Source organism: Notolepis coatsorum (assembly GCF_963971535.1).
Source record: "Notolepis coatsorum genome assembly, chromosome: 6".
In the NCBI taxonomy this organism is placed as follows: Eukaryota; Metazoa; Chordata; class Actinopteri; order Aulopiformes; family Paralepididae; genus Notolepis; species Notolepis coatsorum.
In genome coordinates this window covers 65803279-65822070 of record NC_140170.1, presented here as the reverse complement: position 1 = coordinate 65822070, position 18792 = coordinate 65803279, and the positions used below count along the sequence as shown (strand labels likewise).

Below are 18792 nucleotides of genomic sequence, written 5' to 3'. Positions count from 1 at the left end.
GTCGTGGGCATTCATGATTCATTTGAATACGAGTCAATCCTGCTCCAACCACATTTGCATGCAGGGTTGTGTATCTTTCCCATGTTTTAGCCAGTGATTGGTAGGTATTGGAACATGCAAACGCAGGCAAATCTCAGATGGAGGTCTGAGGAAGGGGAGGAGGTGGCAGCCTCTCGTCATCTGCGAGATCCCAGTGGGAAGATCACACTGACAGGTATGGACTTTTACAAAACAATTACTCTCTTGTGTATATTCTATTCCACAGTAGTTTATGGCACTAGCTGTGTGTGATATCTGATGGTGTCTGTGTTCTGAGTTGCCACATGGTTGATTGAACATATTGGATATTGTTTTCTTGCATTGATGGATAGAGAGGAGAGGAGAGGAGGGGTGACAGAGCCATTCTAATATTTTGTAATAAAGATCTTTCTTTGATGATGAAAGTGGAATTTTTAGCCTCATCATGATTTCCTCTTTGTGTTTCCCCCAAAAAACAACACAAGGAAACACACAGGAGGACTGAGCAGCACCTGAGCCCAGATTGGAACTGGGTGTGTCTGAGCAACATGGAGTACGCTTTCAGAGAAGTAACCGACAGTCCTGGTATTACAATCTGGCGAGTTGAGGTAATGTGACTTTTGATATTGGCTATTCTGGTGCTGACTCTGCTCTTCTTGTGACCAAGTGACAATTGGAACGCCAGCAGCATAGCCACGTCCTGCCAACACAGCCATTGAGCCGTCCTGTGGCTTCCAATAATACCAAACCAATTTGAAATCTTTCGTGCTCTTCCATGACGGGAGATGATGTCAAATGTTTTCGCAGCAATGACGGAAAAATTAGAGACTGAGAAAGTTATTATTAGGCATAAGAGGCGACACAGTTGGTCATATTATAGTCTCTGAATGCACTGCATCAGACACACTGTAACATGCAGAGAAATATTCTTTATTAGACAGCGTTTTTCTATTAGACACAGCATTTCTCTATTAGACACAACGTTTCTCTATTGGAAACAGTGTTTCTCTATTAGACACAGCATCATTGACCAGGTCAAATGAAGATCCAGGCTACTTAACACTTGTCACCAGAGAAGTGGGGATGGATATTGTACAATGTGCTTGAATTGGAAGATAAGCAGGGGTGTAAAAAGTACCCAGAAATTATACTTAAGTGAAAGTATGGGTACCGTCTCAAAATATTACTCAAGTAAAAGTCAGAGTATCTGGCTAAAAACACACTTGAGTAAAAGTAAAAAAGTTTCTACTTTTAAATGTACTTAAAGTAAAAACTTTTTTTCTGACTGTCTATTCTTCTGATAGCAGGTGTTTAATCAAAGATCCCCGCTTTCTAGTCTTGCACAAGGACCAATGGGGGGGGGTATGGGCGGGTTAATTTTCCATTGATGGGGATTTGATTGGCTGTTTTTAAATAAAGTGCGGCTGCAGGATTAATAACGTTAACGTTAGTTTGGCCAGAGAAGCAAATATACTAATTAAAATGGTTGGACCTGTGAGATTTGTACTTTGTACTTTGTAGGTCTGCATTTTAAATGTAAGGAGTAAAAAGTATGTTTTTTTCCTCTGAAATGTAATTGAGTAAAAGTACAAGTATACAAACCTTATATTATATTAAAGTACAAATCCCCCAAAATAGTACTTAAGTATTGTAACAAAGTACTATTACTTAAGTACTTTACACCCCTGAAGATAAGTGACGGAGATCCACAGGGGATCCAATGTTGTCTAATAGAGGTGTATGTGTGGAGTCTTTAGTGTGCAGGCTCTATTATTTTCTCTGATATTTGCCTAATAGCCTGGCACCTCTTTTGATAGACATAACTATTAGGGGTGTAACGGTACACAAAAACCACGGTACGGTACCTACCTCGGTTTTGAAGTCAAGGTTCGGTACGGGTTTTCGGTACAGTGGGGGAAAGTTTGGCTTTCCATGTTCCACTCAGGGGTGATGTAGTGTGCAGTAACTAATTGTACTTGTAGGGCTGTCAACGAATATTCTATATTGAAATTAATAAGCCAATTAAAAAAAGAATAATTGACTTCCGGTATGAGAGCAGACGGGTAACACACGTGCGATAGAGCTCCTGGTCAAATGAGCGAAAAAACGGATAAAAAAAGACCCGAAAAGTAATTAAAAATGAAAATGCACACGAGAAGTAAGGAAGAGACAACGATTGTGAAGGAAATAGAAATGGAGAACATACGAGAAGGAGAGAATCTGAAGAAACAGAATCCCCGAAGCGAAGCCGAGAAAAGCCAGGCGGAAGAAGGGGGAGGTACCGCTGAGGCAGACACGGGAATGCCAGGATGGGCCGTGGTCATGCAGGCCGGGATCAGGGCCGCCTGGGAGAAATGCGAGGCCCTGTGCGAGATTTAACGCGAGGCCCCCCCCCCCCAAGGTTAAAAAAAAAAAAAAAAAAAAAAAAAAAAATTATATATATATATATATATATATATTTTTTTTTTTTTTTTTTTTTTTTTTATACAGTCAACATATTCTTAAATAATAGCGCTGCCCGAGGCGGGGCATGATACAGTCAACATATAGCAAAAGAGAGAGCGAGAGAGAGCTCCCGTTCTACAGTCAATATACAGTGTACAGAGAGAGAGAGAGAGAGAGACACATTGGAAAGAAATTGAAATGCTATTTGGCCCTAAACAGAGAGTACACAGTGGCAGAATACCTGAGCACTGTGACTGAAGATCCTTGAGCACAGCCTAGCCATCGAGAAAGGCCGCCATAGGCAGACTGTGTGTGTTAGAAAGAGAGAGAGAGAGAGAGAGAGAGAGAGAACATGTGTGTTTGTCATGTGTGTGTGTGTGTTAGAGAGAGACTATAGCATGTATGAGAGATTCAAAAGGACAAAGATCAACACTTAAATCCAACAAGAAGAGGGTCAACAGAGAAACCAAAGCAGCAAGGAGCCAATGGCCGACATCAGCTAAATAGGCTAGCCAGGTACTGTGACACCAGGCCACGTGACACACACAACGTGGCTACACAAACGACCATTCACACACAGCACATGTCGTATCTCCAAATGTTGTGAAGTAGCATATGTTTTGCCTGGAAAAAAACATCGTTATTAACAAAACATTCGGGAGGGGAAGGAAGGAAGAGTGGGGTAATGTCATCATGACATTTTCATTAATCCAAGTTACCTGCACGATGAACGCTGGGCGAAAGGCCGCAAGGTCTCCACGTTGACGAAAGGCCTCTCGCTGGCGGGACAAAAAGAAGCTATGGCCACTGGCCAGAGCCTTGTCATGGTGCAGGCCCGACTACATCTTCTGTCAAAGGGCCTGCTATTCTCAAGGCTAACTGATAGCATCAAACGAACGTTCCCAGCTGACGCTAAACAGCTAACTGGCTAACAGTTAGCTCACACAGTTAGCTACTAGTAGTATTAGCTAGACCAGTTTGGCTCCAAGAGAGAAAGAGAGATAGGGTCAGGTGACTCAGATCCACGGCGGGTACATAATCATAAGTTGACTCACCATAACGCAGTATCAACGTGGAAGGATACTTTCTTGGCCCCACGGTGTAATTTCGGCGTATTGCTGCCTAACAGATTTATCTGCTCACAAGTTCTCTTCTCCTTCTTTTGAAAAGACATCCACTCGCCTCGCCTGGTTAGCTAACGCTAGTTAGCATTTAGCTAAGCTAGCTACTAGCCGACATGGCTATACCGAAAGGCTCCGGCCATTTGTCCCGCTAGCGAGAGGCCTTTCGTCAACGTTCCTTGGTTGGTGACCGACCGACTGATAATGACCGACCTCTTTCTTCGTCTTGGCTATTGGGCATAACTAAGCATAGTCAAAAGCTGCACGCGCGAAAATGTCAAACGCAGCCGACTCACGCTGCCGGTGTACTGTCTACACATGATGTAAGAAAAACCACTCCCTTCGTTGAAACCAATGCTGCTGCAGAACCCCAGAGGCTGAGCTCCAATAGTGAGTTGTCTGCAGCTGCAGGACTGCAGACCCAGGAACAAGTCAGACACATTCTACAAACGTGTCTAATGTGAAATATATAAGCATATAAGCAAAACTAGATTTTAGGTCTGTGATGAAAAAGGGCCTCGCGGGAAGGGGGGCCTCGCAAAAAAAAAAAAAAAAAAAAAAAAATAATAATAAAAAAAATTAATAAAAAATATTTTTTTTTTTTTTTTTTTTTTTTTTGCGAGGCCCCCCTTCCCGCGAGGCCCTGTGCGACCGCACTGCTCGCACACCCCCTGAGGCGGCCCTGGCCGGGATACTGGAGAACATAACAGCGGCGATAAAACTGAACACGGACACGATAAGGAATGATATTGGGAAGCTACGGGAGGAATTGAGGAAGGAACAGGAGGACTTCAGAGGTGAAATGAATACAGAAATCAAAAGGGTGGAGGAGAAGATGGCGGAACAGGACAGAAACGTGACCGAGCTACAGACTAGGACGGCACACGCGGAGGAATGGAACACGGAGATACACGAGGTATTAACATGTGTGATTCAGAAACAAGAACAGATGGAGACAAAGATGTCGGACATGGAGGGGAGGTCACGGAGAAATAACATCAGAATATGGGGACTGAAAGAAGGAGTCGAAGGGGAATCGGTGACCCTATATGTGGAAAAGCTTATCAAAGAACAACTGAAGGAAACGGGACTGGAAAAAATTGAGATACAGAGGGCCCACAGGGCGTTGGCTCCGAGACCACAACCGGACAGACCTCCGAGGGCGGTGATTATTAACTTTCTGAGATTCGAGGTTAAGGAATTGGTACTCAGAACCGCGTGGACCAAGAAGATTGAAATCGAAGGGAAAAGACTATCATTTGATCACGATTACTCAACAGCGGTAGCGATAACACGCAGGTCCTACGCGGGACTGAAGAAAACACTGAAAGAAAACGGAATGAGATTCCAGTCACCCATGACCTCGCTAAGGATTCACTGGGAGGAAGGGGCGGCGACGTACGCGACGGCACGAGAAGCGGAGCGAGAGATGAGACGGCGAGGGATGCGGATGACGGAGGACGGAGAAGGAAGGAGGCGGGAGGACCAGACGCGGAGCTTGCAGCAGAGATTGGAGGGAGCCCGCAGGTGGATCAGAGTGGGAGACCGAAACCGGAGAGAGGAGAGAGGAGAAGGCCGAGGTGAAACGTGACGGAGCGAGGACGGAGACGGATGAGGAGGCCAGAGAAGGAGAGGAGGCGGGAGGAGGCGAACGGATGAGTACACGCACAAGAGATTGAAAAAACTATTCAAATAGAGACAAAGTATAGAAACTGAAATAACATATGCATAAGCACACATTCCCAGGTAGAGGCAGGATATAGAAATGAACGTAACGTATACATGGACACATAATACACAAGCTGATGGAGGAAATAAATGGAAATATAACTAGGTTTGATAGGCGAGACACAGAACATACTGAAACAGATACATAGACACACGCTGTGAGTAACACAGTTGGGAGGGATTAAGGGGATAAATGGACATCACATAGAAAATAGAGGAGAGGAAAAGAAAGTAAAAAGGGGTACACGGGAGACACCGCACACGGATATGGGAGGAAGTAGGGACAATGAAACATATGAGTCACATTGAGAGGGACCAAGAAAAGAGGGTCTTTGATCAAAAGGAAGGACAGAGCGCTTTTGACCAGGAGCTCGAAAGCAAAAAAAAACAGTAAGAAAGCTGGACAAATATGACGAGCGATTGGGGGCAAGGGTTACAAACCCCCAAGCCGTCAGGAGGGGGCCCCTCGCTAGGAGGGCAATTACCCCTCACCCACCAGCAGGAGACAGGGGGGGACACAGGGACCCCCCGAACGCCTTGGGAGCACTTTATGTAAAGTTTATGTTTTTTATTTATGTTAATCATTATATGTATTCGGTGAAGAGAGCGGAGGCTCCAACCGGAGGGGGAAATGAGTGTGACATGGGGGGGACTGACAAACGAAAGAAGAAGAAAGATGACAAGGGTTAAAGGTATAAAAATGATGTCGTTAAACGTTAATGGAATGAATAATGCGATAAAAAGGGGCAAAGTGATGTTGAAATGTAAAAAAAGTGAGATGGAAGTGATTTTTCTGCAGGAGACACATTTGGTAGCACAGGGTCATGAGAAACTGAAGAGATTTGGATATGAAAATGCATACTATAGTTCCTTTGAACAAAACCCGAGGAGAGGAGTAATCACGTTAATCAAAAACACAGTCAAATTTGAATTGATCAAGGAAGTAAGAGACAAGGAGGGAAGGTTTGTTCTGGTGAAGGGGAAAATGGAGGGCCAAATGGTTACGTTAGTAAATGTTTATGCACCCCCAGAGAGTGAGAGGGATTTATATGAGACCATTTTTGATATGATAGTGATGGAACTAGAAGGGATATTGATATGTACGGGAGATTTTAACGTAGTACTGAATCACGACCTAGACACCACGAGTACTAGAAAAGGACGGGCACCCATCAGTAGATATATGAATATTCAGATGACGGAAATGGGAATTACAGACGTTTGGAGGGGGATGCACGCCATGGACAGGGAATACACACATTACTCACACCCACACGTGACATATGCGAGAATAGACTACTTTTTGATGACGACGGGGGACAGTTACAGGGCACGGGAGAGCAGTATAGGAGTGGCGGACATATCGGATCACAGTGCCATATATCTGACAGTAGATCTAGAAGGGAGACGGAGGAACACGATTTGGAGACTAAATGTAGGAATATTAAATAACAAAGGGGTGGTGAGTCAGATCAAGGAGGAGATAGCCAGATATAAGGAAGAAAATGACAACGGGGCGGTAGACCCGAACATTCTATGGGACACACTGAAGGTAGTGATAAGGGGGAAATTGATGGAAAAAACAGCAATGCTGAAGAAGGCCAGAACGGAGACATATCACAATCTGATAGGGAAGCTGAAGAAGCTAGAGGGGAGACACCAGATATCAAAAGAACAGGAAACGCTCGGAGAAATCAAAGAAGTAAAGGCCAGGATAAATAGGGAATTATTGACGGAAATAGAAAAGAAAGCGAGGTTCATGAAACAAACGTACTATGAAGGGGGACCAAAAGCGACCAGACTGTTGGCTAGGAGAATTAGAACGCAACAGAAGTTGAACACGATACACACAATAAGGGATACAAACACTAATGAAATATTGAGGGACCCAGCTGAAATAGAGAGGACATTTAGAGAATACTATGAGAAATTATACACACAGCCAAAAGCAGCGGGAGAAGAGGAAATAGAAACATATCTGGAGAAGCTAGAGTTACCATCGATAGGGAAAGAACAGAATGAAGAATTAAATAAAATAATTACGGAACAAGAACTGGAAGAGGCAATTAGTAGAGCTAAAAACAACAAGTCTCCGGGGAGCGACGGATTCCCATCGGAATTCTACAAGACATTTAGAACTGAATTAGCACCCATGTTAGGGGCGGCGTTCAGACACACGATGGAAGAGGGGAAAATGCCCCCCTCGTGGAAGGAAGCCATAATCACCACGATACCGAAGGAAGGGAAGGATAGAGAATTATGTAGTAGTTTCAGACCTGTGTCCATACTCAACGTGGATTACAAGATGTATACATCGATAATATCAAAGAGATTTGAGACGTTTATGCCAGACATTATAGATGAAGATCAAACTGGATTTATTAAAGGGAGACAGACACAGGACAACGTGAGAAAGACATTACACATAGTAGAGGAGATACAAAAACAAGGGGGTAGCGCGGTACTGATTAGCCTAGATGCAGAAAAAGCGTTCGACAGTGTGAGCTGGACATTCTTATATAAAACATTGATGAGGTTCGGACTGAACGGGAGGGCGATGAAGATGATCAAGGCGCTATCAAGAACCGACAGCGAGGGTTAAGGTGAATGGCAGCTTGACGGATAGAATCAGATTAGAGAGGGCTACCAGACAGGGATGTTGTCTCTCACCGACGCTCTTCGCCGTTTTCATAGAACCACTGGCACAACTGATCAGACAGACCGAGGACATCAAGGGAGTAAGGATAAAGGGAACGGAATATAAACTAGGCCTATTTGCAGACGACGTGATAGTATACATGAGGCAACCAGAAAAGAGCTTCCCGGCACTGATGGATCTACTGAAGGAATATGGCCACTACTCAGGATACAAACTAAACGTGACAAAGACACAGACCTTAGCATGGAACTATTCTCCAACGACGGAAATTAGAGAACAGTACGGGATAAGATGGGACATGGACAAGATTAAATACTTAGGGGTGAACATCACGAGAGGGGTGGAGAAACTGTTTGAGGCGAATTATACACAGATAAATCAGAACATCAAGAGAGACTTAGAGAGATGGACAGTAATGCCCTTGGACTTCAATTCAAGAATAGAGGTCATTAAAATGAACATACTATCAAGGTTACTGTACCTATTCCAGTCACTACCGATACAAATACCACAGAATCAATTCAGGGAGTGGGACAGACTGATATCGAGGTTCATATGGGCGGGGAGAAGACCACGGGTCAGATATAAAACACTACAACTACCAAAGGAAGAGGGAGGGATGGCAGTACCCAGCCTACAAGATTATTACTATGCAGCACAACTGAGAGCAGTGACGTGCTGGTGTAACGACAGATATGAGGCAAGATGGAAAGACATTGAAAAAGAAGGGGAGGGATACAAGGTACAAGCTCTGGTGGGAGATAGGGAACTATTTAAAGAAAAAGAGGGACTATTAGATCCAATCACCAAATGCACCTTGACCATATGGAACAGAGTAGTAAAAACACACAAATTGGAGAAGCAGTCAGGGGTCCTGAGATGGGTAGCACATGACAAGAGATTCAAACCAGGGAGGTTAGACCATGGATTCAGAAGGTGGGAGAGGGGGGGGGGGGGCAACAGCGATATGCAAAATGATAGAGAAGGGAGAAATGCAGACACTACAAAAATTAAAGGAGAAATTTGGACTAGAAAACAGGGACCACTTCAGATATCTACAGGTTAGAGACTACTACAACAAAGAAATAAGGGGGGCCAAAGACGAGGAACAGAATGGAATAATAAAGATGATAGTATGGGCATACGAAGGGGGGCAAGGAAGAGTAATATCAGCAATATACCGGGCTATAATGACCAGCAAGGGACACACGACCGATTATATAAGGGAGAAATGGGAGAGAGAACTAGAGATAGGAATAACAGGGAAGGAATGGGGGAACATATGCGAGGTACAACATTCAACAACAGGATCGAGAATATGGAAAGAATTTGGATGGAAAAACATAATCAGATTCTTTATAACCCCAGAGCTGAAGGGAAAATATGCACCAACACAAAAAGCATGCTGGAGGATGTGTGGGAAGGAGGGGGCAAATCACACGCACATATTCTGGGGATGTCAGAAGCTGAAGGGGTATTGGGAGGAGATAGGGGAAGCAATGATCAGAATATTAGGATACGGGCTACCACAAACAGGACTGGTGCTTTACTTAGGAGACCTGACACACGAGGGAATACAAGGGGGGGACAAATATTTAATAAAGATAATGTTGATAGCGGCCAGAAAAGCAATAACGAGACTGTGGTACAAGGAAGACCCACCGACAATAGCAAAATGGGTAGGAATAGTGGAAGAAATACAGGATATGGAAAGGATAACACACATGCTGAGGTTACAGGAAGAGAAATTTGGGGAAAGATGGGGAAAGTGGGAGGATTATAAAAGGAACGAGAACGACATCACAGAGGAAGAACCAAATGCAACACAAGAGGGCGAAGGGTAAACGTGAGGGTGTCTGTTTAACGGTGTGATATTAAATATACAGGGATGATGTGGTTTGTGTATGGGTGAACCAAAAGGCAAAGTGAAAGTTAATAAACAAGAGAAAAAAAAGAAAGGACGAAGGATAAGGGAAGAAAGAAACTCAAGGAGGGTCTCTGGACCCAGATCACACATACAAGCCTCAGTCAGCATTTATCATCTTTGAGTAGGAATTACCTGTTTATGCCTGTTCAAGGGAGATACACAATCAGCCTTTGTATCAAATACCTAGAAAACAACAGTAGGGGAACCAGACAACTAACCATGTGATACCCATGTAAATATTTATGTGCACTGTTTTTTATTTTTGTTTTTATTGTGATGCTAGTTTCTTTATTTTTTATTATTTATTTTTTGTAAGTGCTGTCTGTCTAAAAACTGTTAATAAAAAATTTAAGTTTAAAAAAAAAAAAAAAAAAAAAAATTATATTAGATTGTGAAAAAAACAGCCCCCGGTCGGCGGGCGTTAGTGGTTAACATACCGTTGTATTCGTTCGGTACACTACACAGCCGTTCGGTACGATACAGTACACACTGAAACGGTTCGGTTCGGTACGGATACGTGTACCTTTACACCCCTAATAACTATCATATATACATAAAGACATTCCTTCCCGTTTTTGATAGAACTGTCTACTTGCTTCTCTTTGTTCAATAGAAACTGGAGCTGGTACAAGTGCCTGAGAAATCTCATGGAAGTTTTTACGAGGGCGACTGCTACATACTGCTCTCTGTAAGTCATCCAAGCTGACTGATTAATTAATCATTGTGGTTTGCATGCAAATATATTATTTGTTTTCCAATTTATTAAGTTCCCTTTTCAGATGAACCCTTTCACTACCACACTACATATGGTTAACCTTTCACTACCACACTACAGACGGTTAACCGTGTGGTAGTGAAAGGGTCAACCCTTCTGTAGTGTGGTAGTGCGAGGGTTAACCCTTCTGTAGTGTGGTAGTGAATGGGTTAACCATCTGTAGTGTGGTAGTGAACGGGTTAACCCTTCTGTAGTGTGGTAGTGAAAGGGTTAACCCTTCTGTAGTGTGGTAGTGCGAGGCTTAACCCTTCTGTAGTGTGGTAGTGAAAGGGTTAAGGAATCAAAATTAGGTTTTGCACTAGACATCGACGGCATCTATTGCCTGGCTGAAGGGGTTTCCTAAAAAGACACTTCAACGACTTAACCGAAAAGTGTGAATTATTTTTGTTTCACACAAGGGGCACTCATAGAGACCCCGGGGCCCTTGAGCAAAGGCCAGGCCCGCTCTCCCACAGCCCATATACACAGTATGCAGTATGGAACTCCTAGTATTTTAATGGAGGTGCCCTTTTTCAGTTATTTTTAGACCTTCTTTTTTGCCCCTGTCACTGGAAAGGTCTGTGTGCGCCAGTGCGTTGACTGTTAGGTATGCTAGCCATGAGTCTTTCCATGACTAAATGTCCTCGTACGGCATTTCCTTTCCCTATTAAAAAATGTTACGTCAATCCCGTTCTTATTCTGTTCGTTTTTCCTCCACTACCAACCCCCAACCCTCTCCCTGTATGCCTCCGCTCTCCATCCACTAATTCATCACTAATAATGATGCATACGACACTCATCACCGTGTCCTTTATGAGAAGGTTGGTTTGTCCTCTCTGACGGAGAGGCGCAACGGACACTGGTATTTGTACATTTTTAAGGCCCTTATTGGTAAGCGACCTCTTCATACTACATCATTATTGTAATGGGATTTTGGAACCTATGGACCCCGTTCTAGTGACTGGCTGGTCCTTAAGGTCCCCAGAGTTTGCTCGGAACAGGATGAATCTGCATTTAGTTATGATGCCCCTCCTCTAGCTCATGGAATTAACTCCAACAGACCTTCATAAAGCTTGAGATTCTCCCCTCTGCTGCAGAGTTTAAAACCTTGATCTCCAACCTTTGTCAATCAAGTTGTACATGTTTTTAATTGATTGTTATCCTTACTTTTCTTATTGTTATGATTTTATATGCTGTGTGATTTTATATGCCTTTTTTGTGTGCTTATTTCTGTATGTACTCTCAACGTGACTGTAAACGAGGGAAACCTCAGTTTAAACAAAGGTTTGAAATGAAATGAAATCTGTCTCTACTAGACCCAAAGACAGGGCGCCTCTCCATCCTACGACATCCACTACTGGATCGGCTCCCAGTCGAGCCAGGACGAACAGAGCGCGGCCGCCATCTACACCATCCACCTGGACGAGTTCCTGGGCTCCGGCCCCGTGCAGCACCGCGAGGCGCAGGGTCATGAGTCCGACGCCTTCCGGGGTTACTTCAAACGAGGAGTGATGTGAGTAAAAAAAATACGGGGCACGTAATGTAATAATAATAATAATAATAATAAACTTTGAGCACATAAAGTGCAGACATATAAAATCACAGTTTTTTAAGTAGTCATGGAAACCCTGTGTTCAGAGCAGTCCGCTGTGTGTGTGGTGAGTGTGATCATCCTGTGGATTGGCCCCGGAGGGTTGTAATTTGAACTGGATATTACAGGGAAGTACGATTCGGCTCGTGTAGCGTTTGCAAATTGATCGCGGGATGAAAGGGTCACGTGACTGACAACGCTTCCTGTCAGGCTTCGAGAACCGCTGTCATCCAGACCGCAGCGGGTTCGGACCAATCGGCCGTCCTTTGAGGAACTGGTTGGTTTAGAGCCAATCATCTGCCACGTGTATTTTCTTTCTTAAAAAAGTGGCCATATTCCAAACAGTTTCAAAGGACGACTTCCCAGATGGTGGTTATTTGCAAATGCAGTCAAAACACAATGAAACGTAAACAGTGACAACTTCTTATGATTGAATCTCACCCCCTTCATGTCCCTCTTCAGCTATAAGAAAGGTGGAGTTGCATCCGGAATGAGACACACAGAAACCAACTCCTATGACATCGAGAGGCTTCTCCACGTGAAAGGGAAGAAAAGGGTCACTGCCATGGAGGTAAGTGATGATCATGCCGCCCAGGGGCCCCCGGATCGACAGGGGCCCCAGGCCACCAAACGTCCCCATGGCCCCCAGGAATTGTGTGTATATTAATTGCATCATCTCACTCATTTCAATTAGAATATGTGCCCTTGAAAGTGTGGTTTAATTGAAAGGGGCCCCAGCGTATTGTTTAAAGTACAGGGCCCCCAATTTAGTCGGATATCCTTTATCTACAAATCTAAAGGAGCCTTTGGGGTGACTGCCCCCAAGCTGTGGAACAGTTTACCTTTACATAATTATTAGATCTGCGCCAACCAGGGCCAGACCTAGCACATTTGTTGGCCTAGGCAAGCTTCACCCCCGCCCCCCCCCCCCCAAGAAAGAAAATCAAAACTTCTTAACAGTTCTACAGTAAGGTACTGCACCTTTTATTTATTACAAACAAAATATATGTCAATATATTGGTTGCAGATAGAAGGGGGTGCAATTTAAAAAAATTATATATATATATATATATATATATATATATATATATATATATATATATATATATATATATATATATATATATATATATATATATATATATATATATATATATATATATATACTTTTTTATATATAGGCCTATACGTTTTAGCTGGGTGCAGTTTTTGGCCTATAAGAAGCTCTGCCCCTGGCGCCATTTTTAAAGTCTTTGTTAAAGATTCATCTCTTCTCACTGGCTTTTCCTTCAGATTGAGCCGTACATCTGTGCTTCTATTTTTTTTATTTTTTTTTATTTTTTTTTTTGTGTTTTATCACTTTATTGCTACTGGGCAGTCCAGTAGGGAGAGACAGAGGAGGAATGGGAGACAGAGTGGGGGGAAGACATTCGGCAAATAACGACGGGTTCGGGAGTCGAACCCGGGTCGGCCGTGTCGCGGCTGAGCGCGCTATGTGGTTCGCCACTGGGGTGCCCTGTGCTTCTATTTTGACTGTGCATTCTATATTGTATTTTGCTGTTGTATTTGTATTGTTATATGTGTAGTACTGTTTGCAGTACTATTTCTGCCTCCCGGGCGAGCATGCCGTTACATCTGATGGACAGGGGAGGCCATAGCCCTTCATCATGGCCCAGGGACTCCGTCATAAAACGGGGAGAATCGTCCTGGAAACGGTGTCTAATGTTTCATGTTTGCCTGTTTAGGTGGAGATGAGCTGGAAGAGCTTCAACCTTGGTGACGTGTTTCTGTTGGACGTCGGCAAGATCATCATTCAGTGGAACGGACCGGAGAGCAACAGACAGGAAAGACTCAAGGTAGGATCTCAAGCTGCGCACCAACAGTTTTATCATTAACCCTTTCACTACCACACTACAGAAGGTTTACCCTTTCACTACCACACTACAGAAGGCTAACCTTTCACTACCACACTACATAAGGTTAACCCTTTCACTACCACACTACAGAAGGCTAACCTTTCACTACCACACTACAGAAGGTGAACCCTTTCACTACCACACTACATAAGGTTAACCCTTTCACTACCACACTACAGAAGGCTAACCTTTCACTACCACACTACAGAAGGTTAACCTTTCACTACCACACTACAGAAGGCTATCACTACCACACTACAGATGGTTAATTGGGTTATTTTAAAACTAGACTAAACTGTTTTTCTATCATCTGTCATCATATACAGATCGATTCTGACTGAGATCTCCTCAATTCGATAACTATTTCCTTTCATTTCATTTCAAACCTTTATTTCAACTCGTAAGACACTGAGGTTACCCTCATCTACAGCGATGACGAGCACAACAAGACACAGTTTATCAGCAATTTCATACATATAGGCACAATGAATAAGAATAAACAATAAAAGATCAGCTAAGACAGTTACATGTCGACACACAGTAGTCAGAGATCATACATTTAAATGCAGCAAGAGAAGGAAGAACCTTCAGCTTCAGAGTCAGTCGGAGGGCATTCCAGGTGTTGGAAGCATCAAACTCGTATTGAATTCGTTTTTCTGGGAGCTTGAGTTGGCTGCAGCTCGTCCCAGCAATCCAATGGGACGACGGTCATAAAGAAAGTCCTTTTTATAAACTCTGAAATGACTCTGCTAACACGGCTCGCCACGTGTGTCAATGATCTGAATGATTCTTTGATGATTTAAATTGAGTGCCCTCCAAAAATGTACACCTTCCATAAAATTTGGTATAAACAACACAAGTAAAAAATATTATGCTGTGTTCCATTTAAAAATATATATTTTTTCATTTAAAAAACAATAAAATGTGCGTAGGGCGATGCAGATCAATAACCAATGTGGAAGTACATTTCTGCCTATATTTTCTTATTTGAAAATATAATTTTTTTGGCCATTTCACATTTTCTCCCATCCCCCCAATTTTGTCATTATGCCAATTCCCCCCTAGTCGTTGTGCTGCCTTCCTATCGGTCTGGGAAGGGTGTAGATCACAGGCCTCCTCCGATACATGTGGAGTCACCAGCTGCTTCTTTACACCTGACAGCGAGGAGTTTCACTGGGAGAGCGTAACGCGTGCAGAGGTTCACGCCATCTCCCCCAGATCCCCTCCCCGCTGAACACTCTCCCCGACAGACCAGTAGGAATCGCTGTTACAACGACCAGCACTCGTACCCCACCCGCGCACACTGCCAAATGTGTTCGTAGGGACGACTGCCCGAGCCGGAGGTACCGCTGCCAGGAATTGAACCCGGGTATCTGCGGTGGTAGGCGAGTGCTTAGACCTCTGCATTACCCAGCCACACCTGCCTTTATTCTCTAAAAGAAAAGGTGGTTGTCACAATTGCTTGGCATCCTTTTTTGCTGAATTAAGATTTTATAAGATATTCCTTTATTGATCCCCTTGGGGAAATTCGTGGCGTCATAGCAGCATGGGGTAGGGGGGAGGGGAGGTACAGGTAGTAGAAAGACATAAATATAGTAAAATTATATAAAATATAATGAAATTAAATACAAATATAAAAACATGAGAAGAAAGAAACAGTGTAAACAATATAATTAACTTAAAGTTCTTTGTTAAAGTCATCTTAAGTTTGTCGTTTAGGACATTTTGACTTTGACTTAGTGCAACAACCTGAATGAATGAATGAATGAATGAATGAATGAATGAATGAATGAATGAATGAATGAATGAATGAATGAAAACTTTATTTAACAGATTGCAGAATGGGTACAATACAGTACGGCTCAATACACACAATTGTTAAGGGGATGCAGACCTGAGAAAGACGTTTGTCTTGTTTCCATCAGGGTCCCCCATTTTCAATTCATATAGACATTTATGACATACACAACATACATGACATTTATGGCATAGGGACATATAGGTATTTAGTACTGATACATTTGTGACATAAACAGTATTCAAATATACAGTACTGTTACCCCTAGATCCTGACAGAGTATATGATGGGGAGGGGACTGTACATTAGGAGGGGGTGGGTGGGTGGGTGGGAGAGAGATATACATACGGCGGGGAGGGAATATATACATGGGAGGAGACTGTCTATTAGGAGGTGGTGGGGGTTTTGGGCATTTACGGAGGCCAGTTTCGAATTGCAGCCTCCCGTAGGTGCTCTTTAAGAGCGGTTTTGAATGTGGGTAGGGATTCACATTCCTTTACAGCTTTAGGTAGGGCGTTCCACATTGATGTGGCATAATTGCGAAACGTATTTAGTCCCTTGTTTGAGCCGAATCTGGGTTTAACATGATTTGTTGAGCTTCCTCTGGTGTAGTGGTTGTGGTATTCACTGACCTTTGGGAAGTATTTTGACATGTACATGGGTACCTTAGTCGTATAGTGTATCTTGTAGACCAGGCCCATTGCAAGTTGCTGTACTCTGTCGTCTACTCTAAGCCATCCTAGGTTGTCAAAGTGGGCAGGGGTGAGGTGGGTTCTGGGGGTAAGGTCAAGTAGTAGTCTGACCAGTTTGTTTTGTGATGTTTGTAATTTTGTTTTAAGCGCCTTTGAGGTGCTTTGGTACCATGAGGTGCACGCATAGTCGTAGTACCCTTGAATGAGTGCTCCTGCCAGAGTCTTCAGGGTATTCTTGTTTACCAGAGAGGAGATCCGGTACAAGAATCTAGTTCGTTGGTTGACTTTTTTTTATTACATTGGATGCCATTTTGTCACAGGAAAGATTTGCCTCTAGGATGGAACCCAGGTAGGTAATTTCGTCTTTCCTTGTGACAATATTGTCACCCACTGCAACTGAGAAGCCGTCAAATCTATTTTGTGTGGATCATGAAAATTAAGAAATGCATGGACAGTATTTCTATAAAGAAGTTTAACAGACATTTTTAGATTAGATCAGATTACATTAGATTACATTAGATTCAACTTTATTGTCATTATACAGCACAAGGACAGTCAACGAAAATAAGAGTGCAAAATGTAACAGTAGAGAAGTTTAACAGACGTCTTCAGCTCTGTCTCATGTGCACGTGGTTTGTGAGGTCTGCAGTCCCCCTCGGGACACGTCCTGGCCGGGTTAGAGAGGAGCCAGGGGAACAATGTGAAGCTGTGTCTTCGCTGCTCCGCACCCTCCACTCAGGATCCTAAAGCGTATTTCACTGCCATCAATCAATTTAAACCCACAGTTGTTTTAAACCACGGCAACTGTGTCAAAAATACCACGCGCATGCAAATCATGGGGATTTCTAATCCAGATAAAGCAACCAGTCTCCAGCCTAAAGGGCCAGTCCCACTAATAATAATAATAACAACCAGTCTCCAGCCTAAAGGGCCAGTCCCACTAATAATCATAACAACCAGTCTCCAGCCTAAAGGGCCAGTCCCACTAATAATAATAACAACAACCAGTCTTTACTCTTTAGCCTAAAGGGCCAGTCCCACTAATGATAATAACAACAACCAGTCTCCAGCCTAAAGGACCAGTCCCACTAATAATAATAATAATAATAATAATAATAATAACAACCAGTCTCCAGCCTAAAGGACCAGTCCCACTAATAATAATAATAACAACCAGTCTCCAGCCTAAAGGGCCAGTCCCACTAATAATAATAACAACCAGTCTCCAGCCTAAAGGACCAGTCCCACTAATAATAATAACAACCAGTCTCCAGCCTAAAGGGCCAGTCCCACTAATAATCATAACAACCAGTCTCAGGACACCCGCCTAAAGGGCCAGTCACACTAATAATGACAACAACCAGTCTCCAGCCTAAAGGGCCAGTCCCACTAATAATGATAATTATTAGTGATTGTGACCACAAATTATTAAGAGAAGCAGCTACATGAAATAATACACAGCTAAACAGTTCATGAACTTTTATTCTGACTCACAGCGAGTGCTAAAGGGGGTTCAGGGGGTTTGTTTTCAGGGGATCGCCGTTGTGGGCTACGCATGGTCGCGGACGATCTGGCAGGGACGTTGAGTGGGATGTTTTAGTGGGGTGATTAGTGGGACGTTTAGTGGGACGTTTAGTGGGACGTTGAATGGGGCGTTTAGTGGGACGTTTAGTGGGACGTTTAGTGGGACGTTTAGTGGGACGCTTAGTGGGACGTTTAGTGGGACGCTTAGTGGGACGTTTAATGGGACGTTTAGTGGGACGTTTAGTGGGACGTTTAGTGGGACGTTTAGTGGGACATTTAGTGGGACATTTAGTGGGATGATAGGTGCATTTAGTGGGACATTTAGGGGACTTTAGGGGACGTTTAGTGGGATGATAGGTGCATTTAGTGGGACATTTAGGGGATGTTTAGTGGGACGTTTAGTGGGATGTTTAGTGGGACGTTTAGTGGGACGTTTAGTGGGACGTTTAGTGGGACGTTTAGTGGGACATTTAGTGGGACGTTTAGTGGGACGTTTAGGGGCGTTTAGGGGGATGTTTAGTGGGACGTTTAGTGGGATCTTTAGGGGACGTTTAGTGGGATCTTTAGTGGGACGTTTAGTGGCGTTTAGTGGGACGTTTAGTGGGATCTTTAGTGGGAT

At 43.4% G+C, this 18792-nt stretch overlaps 1 protein-coding gene across 1 annotated transcript in view; it reads left to right on the top strand.

Annotated features, from left to right (window-relative positions):
* The first annotated feature begins 508 nt into the window (after positions 1 to 508).
* Positions 509 to 18792, top strand: part of avil (advillin) — a 69252-nt gene continuing 50968 nt past the window's right edge. The window contains exons 1-5 of the mRNA XM_084316753.1: positions 509 to 626; positions 10512 to 10586; positions 11969 to 12165; positions 12706 to 12814; positions 13989 to 14099. Of these exons, the coding sequence (XP_084172879.1) occupies positions 567 to 626; positions 10512 to 10586; positions 11969 to 12165; positions 12706 to 12814; positions 13989 to 14099 (552 nt within the window). The 5' untranslated portion in view covers positions 509 to 566. The remainder of the gene's footprint in view (positions 627 to 10511; positions 10587 to 11968; positions 12166 to 12705; positions 12815 to 13988; positions 14100 to 18792) is intronic.